This window comes from Perna viridis, chromosome 4 (assembly GCF_037379345.1).
Source record: "Perna viridis isolate PV_CMFRI_1.1 ecotype Kerala chromosome 4, ASM3737934v1, whole genome shotgun sequence".
NCBI classification, from domain to species: Eukaryota; Metazoa; Mollusca; class Bivalvia; order Mytilida; family Mytilidae; genus Perna; species Perna viridis.
In genome coordinates this window covers 43,491,619-43,517,240 of record NC_142448.1, presented here as the reverse complement: position 1 = coordinate 43,517,240, position 25,622 = coordinate 43,491,619, and the positions used below count along the sequence as shown (strand labels likewise).

At 31.4% G+C, this 25,622-nt stretch overlaps 1 protein-coding gene across 2 annotated transcripts in view; it reads right to left on the bottom strand.

Moving 5' to 3' along the window:
- The window catches only part of LOC148620194 (ethanolamine-phosphate cytidylyltransferase-like), a 30,947-nt gene extending 7,610 nt beyond the window's left edge, over window positions 1-23,337 (bottom strand). Inside the window, exons 1-12 of one of the 2 annotated variants that reach the window (XM_088580881.1) lie at window positions 23,163-23,337; window positions 21,720-21,762; window positions 16,821-16,866; window positions 15,785-15,870; window positions 14,692-14,767; window positions 14,176-14,242; window positions 12,085-12,132; window positions 11,420-11,501; window positions 9,378-9,395; window positions 4,515-4,653; window positions 2,651-2,727; window positions 1,300-1,377 (exon numbers count right to left, since the gene is read on the bottom strand). In XM_088580881.1, the coding sequence (XP_088437007.1) occupies window positions 1,300-1,377; window positions 2,651-2,727; window positions 4,515-4,653; window positions 9,378-9,395; window positions 11,420-11,501; window positions 12,085-12,132; window positions 14,176-14,242; window positions 14,692-14,767; window positions 15,785-15,870; window positions 16,821-16,866; window positions 21,720-21,762; window positions 23,163-23,245 (843 nt within the window). In that variant the 5' untranslated portion in view covers window positions 23,246-23,337. The remainder of the gene's footprint in view (window positions 1-1,299; window positions 1,378-2,650; window positions 2,728-4,514; window positions 4,654-9,377; window positions 9,396-11,419; window positions 11,502-12,084; window positions 12,133-14,175; window positions 14,243-14,691; window positions 14,768-15,784; window positions 15,871-16,820; window positions 16,867-21,719; window positions 21,763-23,162) is intronic. The other variant, XM_088580882.1, reaches the window with a different exon arrangement.
- Window positions 23,338-25,622: the final 2,285 nt, after the last annotated feature.

Below are 25,622 nucleotides of genomic sequence, written 5' to 3'. Positions count from 1 at the left end.
ACACGAAATTGATTTTTATCACTATATAACCCTTATCAATTTTTGAAACCGCGAAAATTGATACCCACAAACATGTTCACTAGACACAATACGTGAAAATTGATACCCACAAACATGTTCACTTAACACAATCCGTGAAAATTGATACCCACAAACATGTTCACTAGACACAATACGTGAAAATTGATAACCACAAACATGTTCACTAGACACAATACGTGAAAATTGATAACCACAAACATGTTCACTAGACACAATCCGTGAAAATTGATACCCACAAACATGTTCACTAGACACAATCCGTGAAAATTGATACCCACAAACATGTTCACTTGACACAATACGTGAAAATTGATACCCACAAACATGTTCACTAGACACAATACGTGAAAATTGATACCCACTAACATGTTCACTAGACACAATCCGTGAAAATTGATACCCACAAACATGTTCACTTCACACAATCTGAGAAAATTGATACCCACAAACATGTTCACTTGACACAATCCGTGAAAATTGATAACCACAAACATGTTCACTTGACACAATCCGTGAAAATTGATAACCACAAACATGTTCACTTAACACAATCCGTGAAAATTAGCAACCTCGAAAATTAATACGTTTACAGTCTAAATATTGCAAATATCTCTGCATTTTTTTTCCATGTGCCTTATACACATTTTTGCCTTTATCTTAGAAAGAAGAATACTTCGTACTGTATCATCTTTGTGTTTAATTGTCATACAGATGCATATATTATCCCAATAAAAGCAAGTACTGATTAGCTCCATAGGCAACATTGATGAAGACAGATAAATTTTTTTAAATGACCCCAATTTTTCAACTTTTCTGTAAGGCCTTAAATAAATAATTCTTTGTTTCCCAAACCTCAGCCCTACAAAAAAGTTTAGGTAAGTCATTAGGCAACAATTTTTTTCTTCTTTCATGTACCGATAGGTAAAATTTCAGCATGCAATATATCTCAAATGCATTTTGAAAAGAAAACAATGAATTTTCTATAAAAAAAAATTGTCCTAAAATTGAAATAAAATGTTTTGGGTTGTGGGGATTTCAAAAGGGTTGGGTTGGGATTGGGGAAACAAACAAAATTTCACTTTTGGCCTTGGTCCTCATGAAAATCATCCCTGCTATTGAAGATTTATAATAAACAAAAAACAAAGAAAAGTTTATAAGTTTTTAAAAGTTGATTAAGCATGGAAAGACAGACCAGGAAACTATACACCCATCTCTTAATGGTAGGCCATACAAATCAATATAACTACATGTACTTACTCTACAAGCTAAAACACTAAGAACTCTCTCATGTAAATTCATAATAGGATAATTAGAGCCTTTATATCTGTTAACAACCTGAAATATTCAAATTAACATGCTATATGATCTTGCACTTATTAAGTACCAGTCCATATAAAATTCAGGCACTGCCTATGGTAAGGTGATTCATGGTGTAGAAAACCCATGGATCAGTCAATGCTTTTTTGGTCTACATATGCTATATTTTTATGTGACAATTGTCTTTTTAATATTTAGGTCTGCACTTTTGAAAAAAAAAAAACTAAAAGCAACCAAATAAAACCAAATCAAGAATGATAACTCTTGCAAAGTGCTATTTTTACGTATAATCTACATAAATTTTATCTCATAAGTGCAACACACATATGAAAATCTCGCCTTTCCTCGAAAACCACAAACAATGGTACCAGACGAACAATAGTACTTCACAATATATTGTCTCTAACTCTTTCTGAATTAGAAAAAAAATAATTTTGTGGGTTTTTGACATGCTTGTATCTCCTGCTGTCTGATATTAATATAAGATTCACACAAGACTGCTACTCAATCACAAAAATGTTATTGCCAAGAAATATTTAAAAATATAATTATACCCCACTCCAAAGGTGTATACTGATTTACTCTTGTCTGTGGTTTTTTTTTACATGAAAAGTAAATGATACTTAAAATTATAACTAGGGTTCATAAATTTAAACTTGAAATCTTAAACCTCTCCATACACCCAACAGATTTTTCTCCAAACGGTAACCAAGGAAAAGTATAATACACACTTAAGATATATTTCCTGATATTGTGAGTATTACGTAGAACCTAACAAATTTGACAAATGAGTATTCAAAACCCTGTGTAGTACTGTATTTTGTGACAGTTCCGAGACCTTTATTGTTATTATCCTGTGTACAAGCTCATTTATTGTGTCAAATTAAGAGTTCCAATTACTATCTGATTAACGGTAATTTGATTTTTCCTTGATTTCATCATTTTCTATACAACTGATTGTTTTTTGTAATGTACTTACCTGATATTTTCATTTTAAGGATGATTTTACACTTTGACTGATAAGAGTACTACTACCAGACGCTGAGACAGACAATTTGTGTATTTCAGGATGAGAAAGTTAGATCAATCCAACAAAGCCAGCTTTGCACTAGTTCGACGTGCTGAGCAAGATTTTTTTATGTTTACTGGCATGTGCAAGCTCACAGAAGCAATAACACACAGATAGGCAACCCAACACATATTATTCAGACTCTTTCAGGCTTCCTGTGATACAATTCATAATTTCTGACATTATTTTCAAAACTTGTGTTATTCTATATATTTAACTTACAGGATCTGTATGTAAACCAACAATAACAAAGTCTCCCTCTTTTGCTACCTTCTCTAAGAAATCTACAAATCCTACATCTAATATTAATTAAGGTACAAACACTTTATATTGTAATATGTCATAAATATCAGTGTAATGCTTACAGTACCTGAACCAATCTGTGCAACTACACATATGATCATTCATTGAACACTGATCAGTTTCTGATCATTCATTGATCACTGATCAGTTTCTGATCAGTCATCGATCCATCAACTGATCAGTTTAACCTGTGATCGCTTCTATTTTACATCACTTGACCAGTGATAGGTTAATATACGGATTGGTTTGTTTTGATGTCTTGTTTTAAACAAGTTTACTACATGTAAATAATCTAAATTCAGACATTAATTCATTGACTTTTCCTTAAATTTACTATTTTTAATGAAAAACAAAACATTTATCATTGCATGCGGTCAGTACATTAAAAATAAAACTATCTGATTCGTTCCAATTAAAATTCTGAAATTTACATGAACCGACCATTTGTAATTTTACATAACATATATGCAATCAGATTGGTCATTGTTTATTGATCTATCAGCAATCATGGCTCATAGATCCATCAAATAGTTGTACAGATCAGTTCAGAGACTGTAACAAAGAAATAAAATCAATGAAGGGCAATAATCAAAAGGCAAGTCTGTTTAACAAATGGCAATACCAATGGAAAAACTGGAAACTTGGAAACTACAATTGTCTTTGTAGAGGAATGGTGGATTAAAGTATGAGTTTTTGTAAGAATAAGGTAAAAATTAGGTTTTTGAAAGACTTATCAGCTCTTAAATTGTTCATTTTTAGCTCATTTCAATGATGTTTTAACTCAATTTACCAAAGGTATAAGGAAAATTGTTTTTTTCCCTGATTCCGATGGTGCAAATAGTCAAATTATTTTCAAAATGAAGTATATTTTGAAATACCATGTTTCACCCACTGCCTGATATCTTACAGAGACTAAATTATTTTCAAAATGGTTGATATTTTGAAATACCATGTTTCACCCACTGCCTGATATCTTACAGAGACTAACACTTAAATTATTTGCAAAATACCTTTACAAATTGATTGTCAAAGTGACATTTAATGATGATTCTGTTCAAAACATGAATCAAACAAAATTTTTAATTTTCATACTGATGCATAACGCCGGCAACTAAAACCTTTAAAATTCACCACAAATGGAAGCAAAATAGCATATAATTCTCAAAGTATTATGTCAAGGCAAAACTCTGAAAATCCAACTAACTTCAACATGGATATATTTCATTCAATAGTGTATCAATATTTAAAAAAAAACTTTATAAGGGAAATATATACAGTAAAACCAGTCTAAACCAAACCCTGAATAATCAAAATAACTGTCTAAACCAGACACTTTTCTAAGGCTCTTTATATCGGTTGAAATGTATTTTGAACTTTGGTAAACCAACACTGGTCTAAACCAAACCAAATTTAAAGTCCAAGGAGGGTTCAGTTCAGACAGGTTTCAATGTATTTGAAAGCAACAAAAGTTCTAAAATTGGACAATGAAAATTTCAAGCATGTTCCAAGGACAACCTTTTAAAAATTTTTCTGTGTACAATTTGGCAAAAAAAATTCCCACAACATGACTAGACCAATGTCACCATCATATCTTTGATGTTCAACAAGTAAATTAGCACTGTGCAAGTCTGAATTATATTGATTGACTACTTTACTACTTTCTGAGCTACAGATTACAGGAAGAAGGAACCCCCTAAAATAATGGACGAAACCAAAGGATGCACAAAGTAGAGTGGCTACTAGACCTTCTCCCACCACTGTTGATGCAGGTATTAAAGGATACGGAACAAGTCAAAAGCACCTGCAACGTAAACAATTTTATCTCCCGGCTGAGGAGACTTCCCATCTGAGAACTGTATAATCTTATTGGAGGTTGGCAAGAACTGTGACACACCAGTATATGGACTTCTAGCTGTTGCTCCCTGTAAATAAAACACAACATTCATCTAAATCGTACTTAAAATCACACAACATATACAGTTTTAAATAATAATAAATTCCTTAGTGTTAAGATGATTCACTTCACTGATAATTTGAAGAAATTTTCACTTTTTAGGTTCAAATTGATTAAATATTGAAATAGACATTTTTAACATTTCTTGAAATTGCCATGTTTAAAAATATTTTTTGAAATTAACATTTTTTAAATATTCTTGAAAATGACATTTTAATTAATTTAAAATACATAATAGAACTAACTGATTATGGGATTACATTATACCTGACATTCTTTTTTATAGTAATCACAAGTTCAATTGAGTAATACAACTCACAAAGAAATAAATATTGAAAATCTTAGTGTTTTTATATGTTCCTCTGCACGTCTGAAAATACATGTAATTCAAACTATTCCAATCTAACCTAATGCTTAAGAAACCACTTATGAAACTACATGTACATTTCAATTTAAATACAAAATTTAAAAGCCTCCTTAAGAGACACATGTAATTGGTATGTGTACCATTTTATCTAAACAAAATGGTGTGTACAGTAATCCAGCAACAGTGGGGGATCAAAGGACTGTAACACCCTCTTTCCTTTGAAAATTGTGTAATTATGCAAAATTTTGGCAAAAATGAGCAAATAATAGCATAGAAATCCCTTTGAACCCCCATCTTAAAACCTGGATCCACACCTAAGCAATTCTAGAAGTTTGCTGGCAAGTTGTTTTCTAACTCTGTAGAGTATATAGGAACACTATTCTGACCTATTACAGTAATATACATAACAAAATTTTAAGCAAAATAAAATCTAATGATAGTACTGATTTTTACAAAATTTCCTTTGATGATATTAGAACAGTAATGGAGAGTAGAAATGTGATAGATGGGAAAGAATGTGACAGATAGATAAATGACCACTGCAATTAATGGTTTACCAACCTTTACATAGAGTGTTACCTTATATGGTGTGACGGAAAATACTGGTCATTGGGAATTAAAACCATAGAAATAAATAAAATGTCTTAAAATTCTGGAGAGATTGATTTAGTCATACAATGCAATGTGAAGAATAAAATTACTTTATCAAAATTAGGTGCATGGTTCTTAAGTAAAATTGTACTTAGTGTCTAAATTTGAATTAAAAACACACATATACATATACATTCCATTTAGAAGCGAACAGAAAAGTATACCCTCAAATTTTGTTACTCTTAAAAGATAGAACCCTGATGGAAAATTTTAGACAAAAAATATCTATACTGCAGTGCCAGTCATTAAATATTTTCAAGATTAAATATTGATCAATTTCTATATTTACTTTTAAGTTTGAATAAAAAAAAATCATATCTTCAAATGTAAGTTGAGACAATTATCACATTATTTACAGACAGAGAATAAAGTAGCACTCCAGATAAGAATCATACAAAATGTGATTCATTTTTTTATTTTTGATATTTTGTTTAAAATGTTATAGTAAACAGAAAAAAACATGTGGTTTCCATATAACCTGTGCTCTCTGGAGATAAAAAAATATATAGAATGTACTATAAAATTCCAAATTAAGGGAGACAACTCTATAAATGACACTAAACTATAATAGAAACTATTGGATATTCAGTGTGGATTATCTCCTATAAGCAGACAGATTGTAATGAATGATAATACATTTCACCATATAGACCCATCAAACAACTTAATAACAAAAATAAAAATGTGTAGCTTTTTTTTTTAGGTGTATCACATATTATTTATAGAATTTACATGATTCTTACAAACACTGCAATTTAAATCTTCACTGGAAAGATGTTGATTTGATATTTGTGCTGCGTTTTTTTCTATATATACAATGAAAAAAAAATGTTTGAAAGAGGATACTGTGAATTCAGAAATTTTTGTTTGCATTTCATTTCAAGATTCAGTCACTTGGGAAAAAATGTGAGGTTTATTTTTGCAATTCTCCTCTTAGAGCAAAAAAATAAAACTGAGAATTTTCCGTGTTTTCAATTATTATTTAATTAGTGACCGAGTTTACCTTACAAATGTTGAAAAGTGTCAACCAACCTGTATTTGGATGCAATATACATCTTCTTTCAATTATTACCTTCAACCTGAATGGGGATCCAACCACAGGTAAAAAGTTGTGTTTTAGAACTTAAGTAAATGTGGTTATTAGGGATGTTGAAACTTAAATATACAATTTCACGTTTTACATTTGTTGTATAATTTAGTGTAGGAGATACTAAGTAAATCAAGGACACAAGTGTAGACATTCAAAATGCGAGTTTTTTTTAATGCGACCACATTTTTTTGCATTATTAAGTAGCTGTCTTTGTAAAAATCATGCAAAATCTGAAAAATGTGATACACCCCCCAAAAAAGGCTACATATTTATGTTTTTGTAATTAAGTTGTTTTATGGGTCTAAGAAATGTGTAATTATTCATTCAAATCTATCTGCTCTTAGGAGATAATCAACATTGAAAATCCAATATATTCTATTGTATTTGAGTGTCATTTACAGAGTTATCTCCCTTAATTATGAAATCGACAGTGTATTCTATATGATTTTTTTTTATCTCCTAATAGCATGGGTTATATGAAAAACTGAATGTTAATTTCTGTTTACTATGGCATTTCAAACAAAATATAAAAAATAAAAATAAGTAGGCTTTTCACCCATGAATCACATTTTGCAAGATTCTTAGCTGGAGTACTTCTTAAAAGCATCAAGAAAATTTCTGAATTTACAATACGTGATAATACTGGTGAAGATACTGTTTAACAATAATAACTTAGATGATAGAAGTTCTATCTTCTATAGTCCAGTATTCCAGCCAGGCTTCCGTAGAGAGATAAAGTGCAGTCCCCCCTTTTTGATGTAGCCTTCAGAAGAAAAACGGATAATAACTTATGAGTAAACTGTCTGAATTAACTTTCAATCATTGAATATATTGGTAGTACATATTTTTTTGTCTTGAAAAATGGCTTGACAACCAAGAAATTATATTCAAATGGCCTAAAATCTACCAAAGTTCCCTAAATCTATTATTGTGTCCCTCCATCCTAATGTTTTAGCTGGAGCACTGTCAGCTAGACTGGGATATTTGGAATTAACAATTGTGCAGCATCACAAAAATCATTGCCTTAATATAGAATTTCTATGAGTGTTCTGCTTAAATCTAAGAATTAGAGATAACAGTGCAACAGAGAATTCTCATAGAATTGGAAAGTTCAAGCAAACACACTGACAAATCCTACTTTTGATACGATTGATTTATCATTTCACATAAGAATCATATGAAATACAACATGTGTTTATCATATGAATCAATTGTGATATGACTAACCTATACTTCAGTTTACATATGATATTCACATGATAATCATGTTTTCCACAAACAAATGATACTCATATACTAGGAAGCAAATAATTACATATGTTAATCAAATGAATCACTTGATTCATATGAATGGAGCATCATATGACTATCATTTATTAGGAAGCAAATAATTACACATTTGAATGCCCTAAATGTATATGTGTAAATAAAAAAATATAGTAGATCTATTATCAAATAAAGACTGAAAAAGGTTTATAAAGGAGTACAGACCTCTGTCAACTTTAAAACAAAAATATCAATACTGTATGTGTATATGATAAAACAATCTAATAATTTCTATTAACAGCAAACACAATGTATCAGAACTGATGAATTGTATTTCATTTGCATATTACTGAACTTAGGGTTCTTGAAACACACATATGCAAAAGTTTATATGAAATTTACATGATTTTTGTTTGCAATTCAATTTATTTAACAATTAAGTGTACTAGTAGGCCATATTCAAATGAATTTTCTGAAAGCTATGTGACTTGAAGCTATACAAAACTTTTGCTCAAAATTGATTTCATGACTGTTTAGTCTGTTATATTATTTTCTTTTGACAACACATTATTGTCAAAATTGTAAATTTCAGAATAATGATTTACGATGGAACTACTGTGAACATACTATTGTTTGTGGGATATCAATTTTCATGGATTTCTTGGGTAAGGTAAATAAGGAAATTTGATTCCCAATGAAAAAGATTATCTATTTCAAATTGCATGACAGGATTATCAAAACCACAAATTCAAGAATCAACGAACTTCTCCTTTTCCCCTAAACCACGAAAATTGATACCCACAAATATAAGTACATGTACATTCACAGTAAATATCAGCTATTATTTAATGTAAGGGTCCAATTTTGGCTTTTAATATGGCAAGCCAAAAAATTTTTCATATCTATTTAGCACGATAATTCACATAATGTTACAGCCAGTAACATAGTTAACTTCGTGGAATAGAGTTTGTCTTCACTTGATCAAATGACAATTACCTGATGGTAGTGAACTAAGGGAGAGAACTGGACATTAAACAAAGAAATTTAAACTTTCTATCGTTCCATATGTTTAATCTTCAGTTTGATAGAAAGTTGAAATCTCTTTGTCAATTATCCAGTTAACTACCTAAGGCAGCTCATCAGGTGATTGTCATTTAACCTAGGAAAGATCAACTCTATTCTTTGAAGTTAACTATATAGCTCGCTGTAAAAATTTGAAAAGAGAACATTCCCAGTAATGTGCAAATGAACTGTTCTAGCAAATCAAATGAATGAAATGGAGAGAAGGAATGAAGGTGACCACTGTTGTTATCCTCACCTTGCTAGTTCCACTCATCTATACAAAATTAATTGCACAAATGGATGAAAAAAAAAATTAGTAAAATAAAACAATAATAGCATGTTTCATTCATGAACTTGAAATACATTCAGTTATAACAAAGTTTTTACCAGGCATACAGTGAGACCTGTCTAAACCAAAACCTGAATAAAGAATAAAGTGATGACCATCTCCAAACCAGACTTATTCTGAAGTTCCTTTGCATCAATTTTGATACATTTTGAACATATATAAAACAAACATCTTCATAAACAGAATAAGTCCTTCAGTCCCAAAGAGTTAAAACAGTTTTCAATGCATAAGGTACACACATTTACAAATCTGTAATCATAGGTGTTAATCCTCCCGTTTGTTTTTGCAATAGTCTCCCATAATTTTACCTTTTGACCCCCCCAAAAGAGTCTTTCGTGCAGGAGGCAGCGATCTCCTGGTTTCAAGAATTCCTCCCGTAAAAACCTCCCGTAATTGAATTTATCAAATTTTAGTCAATTTTTGTCTGCCATTTCTGTTTTTTCTATTTTCAAACAACTGTGACATTATGCAAAGAGTTACTACTTAAAGGTTACTGTATAAGTATTGATTTTCATGGTGTACTCATTTTCACAGTGGACAAAAAGCGCGAGAAAAATGTGGTTTTTTTTGTACTTGTAAGGATGGTTATTGTAAGAAAAAGAATTAGAAACAGAATCTTTCTCAGTAAGCATTCGATTATTACATTTTCTTAACCTAGGAAATCCTTAGATTTCTGACAAGAGGGATAAATTTGAACACTTACATGCAACTACTTATATTATCATTTGCTTGTTGAGTAAGGCCAAAAACAAAAACATATGTTTGTTCCCTGTTACCCCAAATAAAACTGAATATGTTTGTCTTGTTTGTTATATCTTCATAAAAAGAAATTAAAAAAAAAAATAAAATCCAGACCTTGATTTTTTTTGCCTTGGTAACAAGGAACAGACTTTATTTCATTTGGCTTAAAAATTAATGTACATTTATTCCATGCAACAATAAAATAAAGATCTTCTTTCTTGGAGAATAATGTAAATCTATGAAAATATAAAATCAAACAAGACCAGTTCAAAATTCAAATATGCATAGATGAAGACAACACTAAGAAACCAATAACAAAAACGACATGTATTGAAATAAAAACATCACACAATATTACCAATAAAAATTCTCTTTAAAAAAATCAATACAGAGTCTTTGTGAGTTCAAACAATAATTTATATCTTAAGTAGCAGTCTTTGTAAGAATCATGCAAAATTGGAAAAATGTGATACACCCCAAAAAAGGCTACATATTTGTATTTTTGTAATTCAGTTGTTTTATGGGTCTGTATTATGAAATGTGTAATTATTCATTCAAATATGCCTGCTCTTAGGAGATAATCAACATAGAAAAACCAATAGATTCTATTGTATTTGGGTATCATTTACAGAGTTATCTCCCTTACTTTTGAAATCTACAGTGCATTCTATATAATTTTTATCTCCTATGAACATGGGCTGTATGAAAAACCGCATGTTACTTTCTATTTACTATGACATTTTAAACAAAATATCAAAAATAAAAATATGTAGGCTCTCCAACCATGAATCACATTTTGCATGATTCTTATGTGGAGTGCTACTTAAAAACTCCTTCAAAGGGGAGATAATTGGCAGAAAATGTTCAAAGAAATGTAATATAAGTTTTGCTCATTTTTTAACTATAAGGAAAAATGTTCAGTGAAAAACTTCTTGTTCATGCTTACTTCTCCTATTTGTCTTTGAGAGGGAGATGTTTTTATAATAGAATACATAGACAAAAGTATCAATATTGTTTTTTTTTTTCAACAGAATTCACTGAAACTCCTTCTTGTCATGGATAATTGGATTAGGCCCTGATATCATATATAAAAAACCTTGACTCTGTTGGTGGCAATTGAAAAAAAATTACAGCACAACAACCACTTCATATCATACATACTAAGACCATCAATCTACATTCTTAGACATTTGCTAGATGCTACAAACCTTTCCAATATCTTCAACTTTTTCTTTATCCATCATCTTTTCTTCATCTCTTTCATGATGCTGTTTTGTTACCAGTAACATTCTGAAATAGAGCATGTAACTAGGTTGTTCCTCTCTTGTAAATAGTGTTGAGTATTTATACATAATTATAGAACTGTTTTCAAAAAAAAAAAAATATTGGGCGGTGTTGTCAAGGTGCAGTAAACAGTTTTCTACACAATAATAAAATAAAATCATTTGAAACAGCCTAGAGAACTACTAATGGACAAATCAAATTCATCTTCAGCTTACATCTTCTGTGAATCCATATTTAAGATATAATAATGAATGTGCAGTACCAGACTGAATCAATTTTATTTTTAGAGCTCTAGAATTGCATGCCTATGACCAATTTCATTGGTTGAACATTATCAGAGATCATCTTACGAGGTCAACAAACAAAGTGGAAATTGGCAAAATAGGATGTAAATATACAGTAAAAAAAAGAATCGTAATGGTAAAAATCAGGTTTTGAAATAGCGGAAATCCCCTAAAACAATGAAAGAAAATCATCCCTGTATTATGTTACAAAAGATATACACCAAGCCTTACTCATTTACATTTTTAAACAAACTTATCCTGCGGAAAAAGCTTGGTATGTATTACACTTGTTAGACTGTTAATACCTTCCTACTAAATCTGTTGTGGAGACTCCAGCAGTTCTTTTACATTCTCTGGAAAAATAAAAATATATTAATATGGTGTATGTTTACATTTCCCATATAATAAAGTAATTAAATATGACCATTTTTACTGTTAGAAAAAAGATGCCATCATTTTCATTTTATCTTTGATACAAAATTTTCCTATCACCTGATCAATAAACAAGCTCATGAACTTTAGACCACACCCACTTTATTTGGACTACTTTTACCAATGAAATAATCCAATCTAAAAAATAAAAGGCTTGAGTATTGGAATAAATAAATATGAATTTATCATAGTATTTGCCAAAATACTAAATTATAAGGAATGTAACTTATATCTGAATATATTATTTTGTATAAAGAGCTTTGGTTCGATTTGAGCATAACATAAACAGATTCACAGTTTATTCTGTGTAAATTAAACCATAATTCTTTATATGAGATAATATATTCAAATATTAGTTACACTCCTTAAATAAACAATCTAGACCATTCTTTTTTAATAGATAAAAACAATATTTGTTCTCTGATAATGTGATAGCTCAATAGGAAGACATCCAAAGATGTAAATTGACATATTTCTGTTTTATACAGATCTAATACACAACTTTAATTTTAAAGCATAATTTGTGAATGGACACAACTGCTTGTAATTCAAGAACAGTAAATGTAGTATTTCTTGGAGAAACATTTTCATGAAAAGCATTCAAGCTTGACAGTTCCATTTCCTTGTAATTGTGGTACATTTTGTCATGCATTTACACTGAGGAATCTAGTGAATTTTCCAGAACTGTCTTTAACATTCATATCAATATATTAATTTTTTCATCAGCCTTGCCTTTCTGTTAAAAGACAGAGTTTTTTTGCATGATTTAAGAAGATGTCTTTGTAAGAATCATGCATAATCGGAAAAATGTGATACACACCCCAAAAAAGGCTACATATTTTTATTTTTGTAATTAAGTTGTTTTATGGGTCTATACTATGAAATGTGTAATTATTCATTCAAATCTGCCTGCTCTTAGAAGATAATTGACATTGAAAATACAGTAGATTCTATTGTATTTGAGTACCATTTAAAGAGTTGTCTCCCTTAATTTTGAAATCTACAGTGCATTCTATATAATTTTTATCTTCTAAGAGCATGGGTTATATGAAAAACCACATGTTTATTTCTGTTTACTATGATATTTCAAACAAAATATCAAAAATAAAAATATGTAGGCTTTTTACCCATGATACACATTTTGCATGATCCTTACCTGGAGTGCTACTTAAATATACAATCACTGGATAATTCAAAAACAAAACAATAGCGATGGAAAATTTGTGGTTTAAAATTTCCAAGAAAGGAAGAAATATGTACTGAAAACATAACCAAGAAAAAACACCAGTACATACTGGTCAAAGAGCTGTTCTTGCTGGCAAGTAATTCCTGCCATCCAATTTTTAATCTCTACTATCAATCAGGTTCATGTGTAAATTTTAAGTAGCTGTCTTTGTAAGATAATCATGTAAAATCTGAAAAATGTGATACACCCAGAAAAAGGCTACATATTTTTATTTTTGTAATTGAGTTTTTTTAATGGGTCTGTATTATGAAATGTGTAATTATTCATTCCAATCTGTCTGCTCTTAGGAGATAATGAACATTGAAAATCCAATAGATTCTATTGTATTTGAGTCATTGACAGAGTTATCTCCCTTAATTTTGAAATCAACAGTGCATTCTATATAATTTTTATCGCCTAAGAACACAGGTTATGTGCAAAACGGAATGTTAATTTCTGTTTTCTAGGCAATTTAAACAAAATATCAAAAATAAAAATATGTTGACTTTTTAACCATGAATCACATTTTGCATGATTCTTAGCTGGAGTACTACTTAAGATAAAACATCCCAACAGATTGCTGATATTTTGCACTAAAAATGTGCTATCATATAAAAAATTAATTGAGGAATAAAACTTTGGTGAACAGATTTATGAGAATGCTCGAGTCCTAAAAATGATGAGATCTTCATTTTTGTACTCTCAGACCAGAACAGTGTTGCATCATAAAAATATTTACTTGTATTTCTTAGCAGCTTTGACTAAGTGGTAAGTATCTGTACCATCAGCAGTAGTTGTTATGTCATCTGAAAATATAAACAAAAATCAGGAAGTTACATGCATTGTTGTGCTAGGTATACCCCAACCTATACCATAAGTTGATATCGTAGAGCACCCAAAATCACCTACAACATATGTCCTGCCATACCAAATATGAAATCAATTCATCCATTCTGAGACGAGATTTTTTAGATCAAAACATTCTATGTCATTCCCTATAGTGAAAAGTGGCAAAGTCCCCCAAAACAGGAAGTTGATATTTTTCGTATCCACTGTTCACATTTTCTCTATGCATTACTTTTTATAAGTGAAACTAGAGGCTCTAAAAACCTGTGTCTGACCCTTATGATCTATTTTAGTAACAGTGGCTGTGGTTTTAACAAATAAAAAATCCCCACATCAGTTCTATGCAGAATACCCTATGGAACATTCATACTAAGTTTGGTTCTAATTGGTTGAGCATATTTAGCTTTACCTCCATGAACACAGAAATCACAGTTATATTTTTCTAGTGTCTCTAATGTTGTCACATATGGTGCACCTTCTACAACCTAAATAAAGGTAAAAACAAAATTATAGATCTGATAGGCAAAAATTCCAGGTAATAGCCAAAAGGAATAATTATATTAAGTTAGCATGTATAACAAATGGCAATATTAAGGTGAAAAATAAGAAATTTGGAAGTGACCAAAATGGTCTTGATTTGGTACAGCAAATGGTGGGTTAAACAAGGTCTTACAACAGGCTAAACCTCCAGCTTCCATTACGATTAATTGTATCCAGTATATTGAAATATAAACAGGCGGCACAACATTACCACCAAGAAAAGTTGGTAAAATATCAAATATAGTACAAGAGTAAACACAGGCATCCATAGTATTTACCATGAAAGATGTACATAAAGAAAATAAACGAAATTGAAAAAATCTGAACTTTATAAAAGATTCAGTGTATTTACACTTCCCTTCAATCAACTGTTGTCGTTATCAGAGACAAAATTATCTCTCAAAATTAATTAGGAAAAAAAGATGACTAGTTTGATATAACAATATTCAGATTGTATTCTAGGACTGTTCCATCAAAATGTATCAGGTTCTAGTTTATAACAATTTTATTTGAAAGGCACTTCTTTGCTTGAGGCCTCATCCACAGTAACAATCGATTTTAAGTGTAAATGTACATATATATATATTTCATATACTGTGAAAGTACTATTGATCGTGGGGTACCAATTTTCATTGTTTTCATGGGTAGGACAAACCACAAAATTTGGTACCCAATGAATAGAAGATCCCATTGATATGTACACTGAAAATTTTCAAAACCACAAATTCAAGAATCCTTGAACTTGTGTTTCTTCCCTAAATAACAAAAATTGGTATCTACGAAGTAAAGTACTGCCTTAGTACATGTAATTTGTCACCAGTTTTGACAGCCACTCATGATTAAATTAAAAAGTGTCTTCCATCCCTGTACTTTAATGTTTTAATAGAACTGTTCTATCTTAAGAAACATATTTCGTCTATTCAAAAAACAGTGACACATGTAACATAATCATAGGACCTTACCTCATCGACCCATTTAATAGCTCGAACCATTTTATACCTCTCTTCCTCATTGTAGACTGGAGGACCTTTATTTTTCTTAATCTCCTCTGAAAAGATACAACTTGTAATGATAAAGAGGTTCTTACATGATTGCATAGTGAAGATCTGGGTTGTCTCCCATGAATGTGACAAATTCAGTCTGGAATTTACCACAACAAGAGAAAGACATTTTGCACACACAAGCATGTGGAAGATACTAAAATAAATCTCCATCCCTATTTATTTCTTTGATATTCAGCAGTGAACAATTTTTAAAAACTAAAAAATGACACCAACAATGGTTCCTAGTCATTGCCATTGTTGTGGAACGAATATTGCTGTTTAAACAAATAAAGCCAGTGAGGACTTTTATTTTCACTGGACAATGTTGATGAGGTGAAATCTGTCAAAAACCAAACCCTGAATTAACCAAAAACCTGTGAAAACCAGACACTTTTGAAGTCCTTTTATATAAGTTTAAATGTATTTAGAATCTCAGTAAACTGAACACTTGTCTAAACAGTACAAATTCTACCGTCCAAAAAGGGTTCTGTTTAGACAGGTTTTACTGTACCTTGTTCCATTACGAAATCAACAATAAGGATCTTTAAAAGTAGCTGGTTGCAATTTTCTTTTATTGAGTATTTTCAAGAATACATGAATTCACACTTGTCATTTTGCTCCAAATGACCCCAGATTTGTCTCATAATAACCTTTTGATGTCACTGAAACAATGTAATTTCAAATTGTGATATTGTTAATCTGTAAGTTGAAGGAGAATTTTGTACGAAAACAACAGGAAAATGTATCATTTTTGTCAACGGCATCCACAAGTGTAAATGCATCTATTTATATCTGACATTCCATTGGTGGTATTTTACAGAAAGAATAAAATATCTTTTCTATTTCATGAGTCTTACAATGAATACTAACCACCATACATCATCTGAATATAGCTGAAATATTGCCGCTCAGACGTTAAACCCCAACAATCAATCAATCTAACCACCATACTTACCATCAGAATGTACACCTGCTATTAAGTAGTCTCCCATCATCTTAGCCTGTGAAATACAATATTTTTTAAAATTTTACATGTACATGTAAGTATACAAAAATATTTCCTATGTTAAACAAAACAAATACCAGTAGTATAAATTCAGAAATAATTGCCATATTATTGTGAACAAGCAATATCTTTAAAAAAAATGATAACCATTGCAGTAAACTTTTCTTTTTATTTCTAAGTTTCTACTTTTTTTTGAAGAAAATAACACATGGCAGGCAATTACAAAGTTTCGATACAATTTTGTTTTAACGCCACTACGTTATCACTATCAGTATTTGGCCAATCAGGAAACAAAATTGTGATCAGATGACTTAAAGTCAAATGGTAAAAAGCGAAACTATACCGACTGTGTCAGAAAAAAATTGACTGACTTGTCACTTTACTAGCAGTCCATATAAAAATCAGACAGGAGGTGATTCATTCATGTCAAAAACCCACCAAATTTACTTTTATTTCTTATTCAGAATCAGTTACAAACCACATAACCAGTCATAGTTTTTCATTAGAGTGTTGCACTTTTGAGATAAAATTTACATCCTTCTTGATTTTGTTTGATTTGGTTGTTTTCAGTGGGAGATAAATGTATGACTTTTATCATAAGTACAGATCTGAATATGGAAAGTACAACTGCTACATAAAAATATAGCCAACGTAGATTGAAAAAAAAAACCTTTGTTTGGTGGGTTTTTCTTCACCATTAATCACTTTAATATGGACATGGTCTGAATTTTATATGGACTGGTATTTAAAATAAATATGAGCATATAATGAGACATAAAATGACACCCCTCCATGTAGCATAAAAATTTTGGGTAAAAAACAACTTAAAATGGCCACAACTTTTGTGTATATAACCCGATCAAACTGAAATTCGAACTTGATCTGTATTATGCAATACTGTGAAAGTACTTTAATTTGTGGATACCAATTTTTGTGCCCCATGAAGGTCCGGGTGTAAAAAAAAATAGGCCTGCAGCAGTGCTAAGTGTCGTAAAAGGCGACTAAATAGTGCTCAGTAACCTAGCCGGGGGCTAGGCGCTCTGCCCCACAGAGCAACTGGGATGTGTGCCCCAGGTGGTGGAATGGGGTACCCCTGGCATATTACATGCTGGGGTTGTCAGGCTATAATACATTTGTTTGTTTGTTGGGGTTTAAGCAGCAATATTTCAGCTATATTCAGGAGATGAACATGAAGTGGATGATAAAATGAAATGACGATGAAATGAAAAATGGGATGGGACAAAAGGATAATGGGGTCGACAAATTTTGCCACTGGAAATAGGGAGAGGTGGTAGGGTCGGGCAATTTAGCCTCCTGTGGCGGAGCCCTATGGTTCCTACTCCGGGAGAATACCACAGTAGGGTTCTTTAACGTGCAAGGAACGTGGCATCTTTCCCAACATGATGCACCACTATGGTTTGCGGTCAGGTTTTCCGTATTATATCCTGACAACCCCAGCCTGTAACACGCCAGGGGCACCCCATTCCACCACCTGGGGCACACATCCCAGTTGCTCAGTGGGCAGAGCGTCCTAGCCCCTGGCTAGGGTTCTGAGCACTATTTAGTCGCCTTTTACGATGAGCTTAGCGCTGCTGCAGGCCTATTCTTTTAACACCAAGACCTGCACGGGCGGCTATAAATGGAAAACCAGACCGCAAACCATAGTGGTGCACCGTGTTGGAAAAGATGTCATCTTCCTCGCACGTTAAAGAACCCTGCTGTGGTATTCAATAGGAGTAGGAACCTTTGTGCTCTGCCACAGGAGGCTAAATTGCCCGACTTTACCCACCCCCCTCCTTTTTCTAGTGGCAATCAAAATTTGTCGACCCTATTTTCCTTGAGTCCCATCCTTTTTTTCATCTCATCATCATTTCATGTTCATTTTATCATCCATTTCATGTTAATCACCTGAATATAGCTGAAATATTGATGCTCGGGTGTTAAACCCCAACAAACAAACAAACAAACAAACAAACAAACAAAACCAATTTTTGTGGATCAGGGAAATACACAAGTTGATGGATTCTTGAATTCGTGGTTTTGAGGTTTTCAGTACATCCATGGGAATCTTCTTTTTGTTTGGAACCAAATTTCATGGTCTGGTTCACCTATGAAAACCACAAAAAATTGGTACCCCATGATCAATAGTACTTTCACAGAACACAATTACTACACAAATTTTAAAAAGGTTCTTCAATATCTTCTAAAAACTGTTGGGGAACTGAGACAGACATATGAACGACGCAATATAATGTATGAAATTACAGTAAATGGATAAGTATTTAAAAAGTTAAGATGAATTTGTCATAATTAAGATTATATTCTAATGGTTAAGAAACATTTTACCCATTTAAAACTGTATTAATGCAATCAGCAATCAAACACAAAAAAGGATGGTGAAACCTAGTTATTTTTTGCCTTTTTCTCTCCTACCATCTGAAGTTAAAGGGGTAAAACTGCACAAAATTCAGCGGATCACAAATTCCTGGTATTATGCACAACTATAAAATCATGTCCTAATCATCTACGAAGTTTTTTAAAATTTGTTGCAGTAGTTGCGTTGGTGTTTTGACACTAAGCAATTTTCTTTTGACATTCATACTTCTACATGTACATGTCATTGACCCTACTTGTTAAAAGTCATTGTTAATTTGTATGACATTAATGGAATATTTTCAGGTGAATTGTGAAAGATGCAATGTACGTGAAAACGGTTCGGGGATGACCAAACTGAATCTATAATTTTACACTTTTCTCCTATGTTTTACAAAAATATTTTTTTTATCAGACCAGGGAATTTTTACCCAACATTGTCTGATAAGTCCTGTGAACTTTGTATTTATACTACATGCACCCCAATCTGGATCACTGACTTTCACTCTAAATTTCAACAACCTATATATCAAGCCCTCAGTTACAATGCAACACTAAGTAGATAAAGGGTAAGATAATTATGTAGTACATGTTGATAAAGGGGTGAAATAAAGTAACTGTATGTGTCTTTCTTGCACTAATTTAGGTTCTACAATATTTTTTTTAGTTTTAAAAGCTTCACATATTCATAACAGTTATCTGTTTCCATGAAAGTCTAAAAGTGCCTCTAGGTTCTGAAAGAACATTAGGTTAATATACTGTATTGTAAAGTCCAAACTTACAATAGATTTATATTACAATCTTTTTGTGCCACTGGTACCTAGCTTGAAACCATCATTTTCACACATACCAAATAATTACAGGCCCAACGATGGACCAATTGACTTTAAACATGAAGAGCTTCAGTGCATTAGTAGTACAGTGAAATCTGTCTTAACAGACCCTTTAAAAGTTCTGAAACCTGTCTAAAAAAAGACACTTTTAATGTCCCTTTATATAAATTTTAATTTATTTTCAACCTTGGTAAATCAAACACCTGTCTTAACCAAACTGATCTTAAAGTCCAAAATGGAGTTTGGTTTAGACGGGTTTCTCTGTACTAGTAACTGTATTTGGGAAATGTGACAGGGTGATTTTTTTTATACTTCTCTCAACTTTGATTGTGTGGGAGAATCTCACGAAAGTTGTAAGTCCAATTTTTTTCAAAAGTCCTGGTACTGACATCATAATATAATGTTCAAATGTACAGTTAATGAGTTATGACTGTGTGGGTAGAATTCACTACTGATCAATGTAGAATATCAGTTCATGAATGAAATTTTGCCTCATGTTACAAATACAGATGTAATAACTTATATTAGTCTTTTTTTTTCAGGTAAATATATATATTATTTAATCAATGAATACACATCTGATCTGTATGATATACTGTCGCTATTCAATGACATGACTTTTAACAGATGTTACTAAAAGGACTGCATATGACAAAAATTGTTATGCATTTGTTAATATGTAATTCATGAACTGCATAATTTTTCTATGAAAATTTTATCACAGTCTGTATCAAAAAATATATTGTACTAGCCTGAACTTCAGGTTGACAATTAAATTCCCATAAAACAGGGATAAGATATAAGGGACAACAGAAAATGGACAAAATGGGAAGCAAATAAACAATGAATAAAAATTTCCAATGGTACAGTACAAATTTGTAGAAGTAGAAATCCCCAAATCAGTGGAAAAATCACATCCCAGCATAAAATAAATATAATTTCATTGAACTTAACTCTAGTCTGAGTCAAAATTTATGATTTGCTCAACCAAAGAATTAAGTACAGTGGACACATACTGCACATCATCAGTATCACATTACTTAAACATGTATATTGTAGTTGTGGTATTCAAAGTAATAAATTTAATATACATATAAACATATAAGTTTAACTGGTAAAAAATCATGTCAAATATAAAATATGTCAAAGACAGGAGGTGCACATCTTCAATATGTATATAAGCACAGGGCAAAGTTTTGATAATATTTTTTTAAATAATATTGGTTATATACATGTACTGTTTGAGTTACAGAAAACATGAAGTAGGTACCCTTAAGCATTTAATAAATAATAAATAATTTGTTTATTATTATAAGCATTACAGACGGAGTTGAGCAGCCACTGGACATGCTTCCACCATTGGTGACACAGGTAAGATTGAAGAATGATGTGACTGTCAATTAACATGCTACCCAGTACTGTATAATTTACACTTAACTTCAAAAAGCAGAAGATAATCAGAATGGTAGATTTTTACACTACTGTCAACCAAAATTTTAATTTCCCCAATCTTTACAGTGGAGTCACTCATGTCCTCCAATGCGACTCCACTGCCACTACACCAAAGTAAAAACCAGGATAAAATTGCTCAATTTCAATAGTTTTCAATACTGTAAAATGGGAAGTTAACATGTGTACTTACTTGTCTACATGCATTTGCATGTCCAAAATGTGCCATGTCAAAGCTAAAAATAAAAATTTTAGAAAATGATCATGCAAGTAAAAAACCAGTAACTTTCTCTTTTATTTCTTATTCAGTGGGCATAAGCAGTCTTAGCATTTGTTTGTTGTGTTTGTGAGGTTAAAATTGTACATAAAATAGACACTTCGCACATGTTATCATAATATGCCAAATCAAAATAACAGCCTTAACTCAACTCTATATGGTATGTAAGAATCCCACAAAAGTTTATTTTTTTTCGAAATAATTCACTTTGAGTTAATGGGAAACAATACAGACTTTAACTGTGATTGAGAAAAAATTGCCATAAAATGTTTAGGGAAGGCACATACATGTATGTAGGGTAGGGTACAGTAGAGTACTAACAGGAAACAGACATATTATTATTTGCCTCACTACTTATGTGTTTCAATTTTTTTTTTTTAATTTTCAAATTTGGTATACATGGCAAGTACATGTATGGTACTGCTGAAAAACTTTTTGTATTGCAGTAGTCAGAAATTTGTACAAAAATTAAAGCAGTTTTTGTTGGTCTCATTGCAGGATATTAAACTTGTCACATAATTTTCTATCTCTACAGTTCTTACTCCCCCTGTAATTAGGGGTGAAACGATACCCTTAAGGTACCGTCGAATAAGAGTTTTTCTTCCATTTTTGGTGCACGGTGCAACTTGCTACTTTTCCGATTTGGTACATCCTTGGGCACAGAAGTCATTATTTTGGTAGTTCCCAATGAGAAATCTTAAACACTGAGGCTATAATTCAGTTCATGAACAAAATGGTGACCTCAGATAGCATGGCTGACCAATTCTGATCAAATATTCCCCTGCTACCTCCCCATCACAATTTTAGAAGTACTTTGGATTCAAATTGATTGTGAGGATAAAATAAAACAATAATAATCCATAAATATAGTTATAAAATCACAAAATGTAAAATGTAAAAATGTATCATATTGAAAGTAATAGTAACATTTGGAAGAAAAACATTGTGCATCATATTGTGAGGTACATGTACATGTAACTGTATTGTTTCAGCCCCCACCTATATAAGATGGGTCAAATTCTTTATTTGGATTGAAGATTTTGTGTTCACCACTTTACTAAGTGTCAAAAATATTATAAGGCTGAACTGAAGTTGTCAATACAAGAAATTTATTTTGCAGATCTACAATGTATCTATCACTGTATCAGGTTCAAAACTTCATGGCACTGTTAAGCACGAGTCAAATTACAGAAATGACATTCACTGATCTTTTTAATCTTATTTGGGATCCCTTGTTTGAAGTGAAGAGTGAATACACTTCGTTCCGTACACACTATGCTGCAGTGCACGTCCGATAATTTTTTTAATCAATAAAATATTAATATCGTTCGCTATTGAGAAAATTTTATTTGTGCTCACCATCCATCAACCCAAACTCGCACTTTCTTCTGTTTCTTCCCGACAGCATCTCCTGCATCTTCTTGAGTTCTTTTAGATGACATAATTTAAATTGTGCTTGTTAAGACACGAGCCGTTCTGCAAAACAAACTTTAACCTAGTACCGCCTGGTCCTTCTTTCCCAAAAAGCTACGGAAACCAGTATAAACAAATCGTAAAAATAGATACAAAGACGGAAAATAACCGGTAATAATTCCGTTTTTGGTATTTTTTTTTACTCAAAAAATGATTGGGATATGGCAAGTCAGTTCTATACACAAAATTCATACAACAAGAACTACACTGGTTTAAAAATTTCAATCTGATGAATACCTTTTTCATAATGTCTCACATTTTTCTTTAATTCACCAATAATGTGGGTACATACTATTTACAATATAAAAATATCTTAAATCAATGACATAACATACACAAATACCCAGAGTAAATGTTTGAAAATTCCAAAATCAACTTGTCCTATGAATATAAAAAAAAACAGGGAATGTGTCAAGGAGACAATAGCTCTGCCAATCTGTGAAAAAAACTGCCTATTAGCCTTTTAAAAAATAAATGGTTAGAAATGGGAAATTTCTTCGCGTCAGAAAATTCATTTCCAGTCTGACATAACTGATTTTTTTTATTTGTAAGAGTAAAAAAAAATATTTTATATAAATATTGTAAGTATAGGTCAAAATTAAAAAAAATAGAATAACATATACCTAAGATACTAAAAATGCTATAAGACTATAGAGGGTAGAGGTGCAAGGTGCAGCTAGGTGTACATGTGGAGTTGTTGTCTCTTTGACATATTCACCATATCCATTCTCCTTATATTTATTCAATATAGCAAGGGCAGTGAGCAAAAAGAAATAAAAGTTTTAAGTCAGTGTGTGAATATTTATTTTCAAGTTACCACAGGATTAGAAGCAAGCAACTGTTGAAGAAAGAATATTTTCTGGTATGATAAAAGGTCAATTTTTTGGTTCCAGCATAATGAAAGTCAGATTATATTTTTCAAAATATGTCAGCCCTCCCCCCTCAGAATCAAATGGGCATCCCTAAGAGGATGAAGATATAAGATAAAGAGGTCTTATTGATAGATATGTCAATTTAATATCATATGAACTCGTGGATCGTTAAGGTGTGTCCATCTGTGCCATGAAAACTGATTTGTTCAGTGTGTCATAGTTTTCCTTTTCTTTTTTCGACTACCCCAGACTTGACTTTTAATGAGCAACTCGGTGGGTGTTTCTAGAAAAGCAGAGGATGCTTACCCTATCAGTGCACCTGATCCATGTTCCCAGTTTTTAGTGGAGTCCGAGTTGAAAGATTATGCCTATATTAGATAAGCATAACCTATATCATGCTAATGATAAGTTAAAATATTGAGTTTAACTTTGATACAAATGGTGCATAGAATATACATTTTTAGTCATTTTGTCAATTTCAATATCAATTCAATAGAATGAACAGCATAATTGATATGCTCATTGCACAACTGTAATCCTAACACACAGATATCACGCTAAATATACCAAATGAAGTAAATGATCATAAAGACTTTTTTTAGTTCTAGGCAGATGCTTTATTTGAATTCAATTGTAATGTCATAAAACATGTGTCAAGAACTGACCAAGATAAGCATTTTTATTCCTACAGCAGCACTAATCCTTTATCATCTATTTTCTTCATGATCTAAGACTTTGATTATTGAAATTAGCAAATACAAATATACAAATATAGGATCCAGGATTTTATGCAGGGGAGGCGTAATTACAAGAATCAGTATAAAAAAAAACCAGATTATGATTTGTTTAATGAATGAATATGATAAATTGCCATATTCAATACAATATTTAGCAGATAACGATAGTTGTTGTTGTTTTTTTTTTAAAGGGGGCATATACCCATTATGCCTGGACCCGTCTCTGATATATAATTTCTTATTTAAGGAGGTAGACCTAGGGTAAAGGAACACAACTTTTACACATCACTGGATCGTTTGTATTCAGCATTTGACATCAATCTCATGTAAGCATCAAAGTAACTAGGACTGATTTCATTCTGTTTCAAATGAAAGCTTGACTAACTTTGATGAAATTGAATATGATACAAACAAATCACTGATTTCAAGAGTTATGTCCCTTATCCTAGGTCTACCTCCCAAACCAACAAAAAACATGGAACCATTGACTAATGTAATATAACATAGTTCAACATATCAAATGATTTCTTGAATTATCTCCCCTTTTCAATCAATGTCCTGTGGTTATACAATAGAAGTGTTTTTGGTAGTATGTGGCTAAAGTTTAAGTTAGAACAAAGACTGAATTGCAATATTTGTTATTTAATGAACTTTCAAATGTCCCCCTGATGCATCTATTGTAATAAAACTAACAAATCAAAATAAAGGAGAATTTATTTTCAATAAAATACACATGT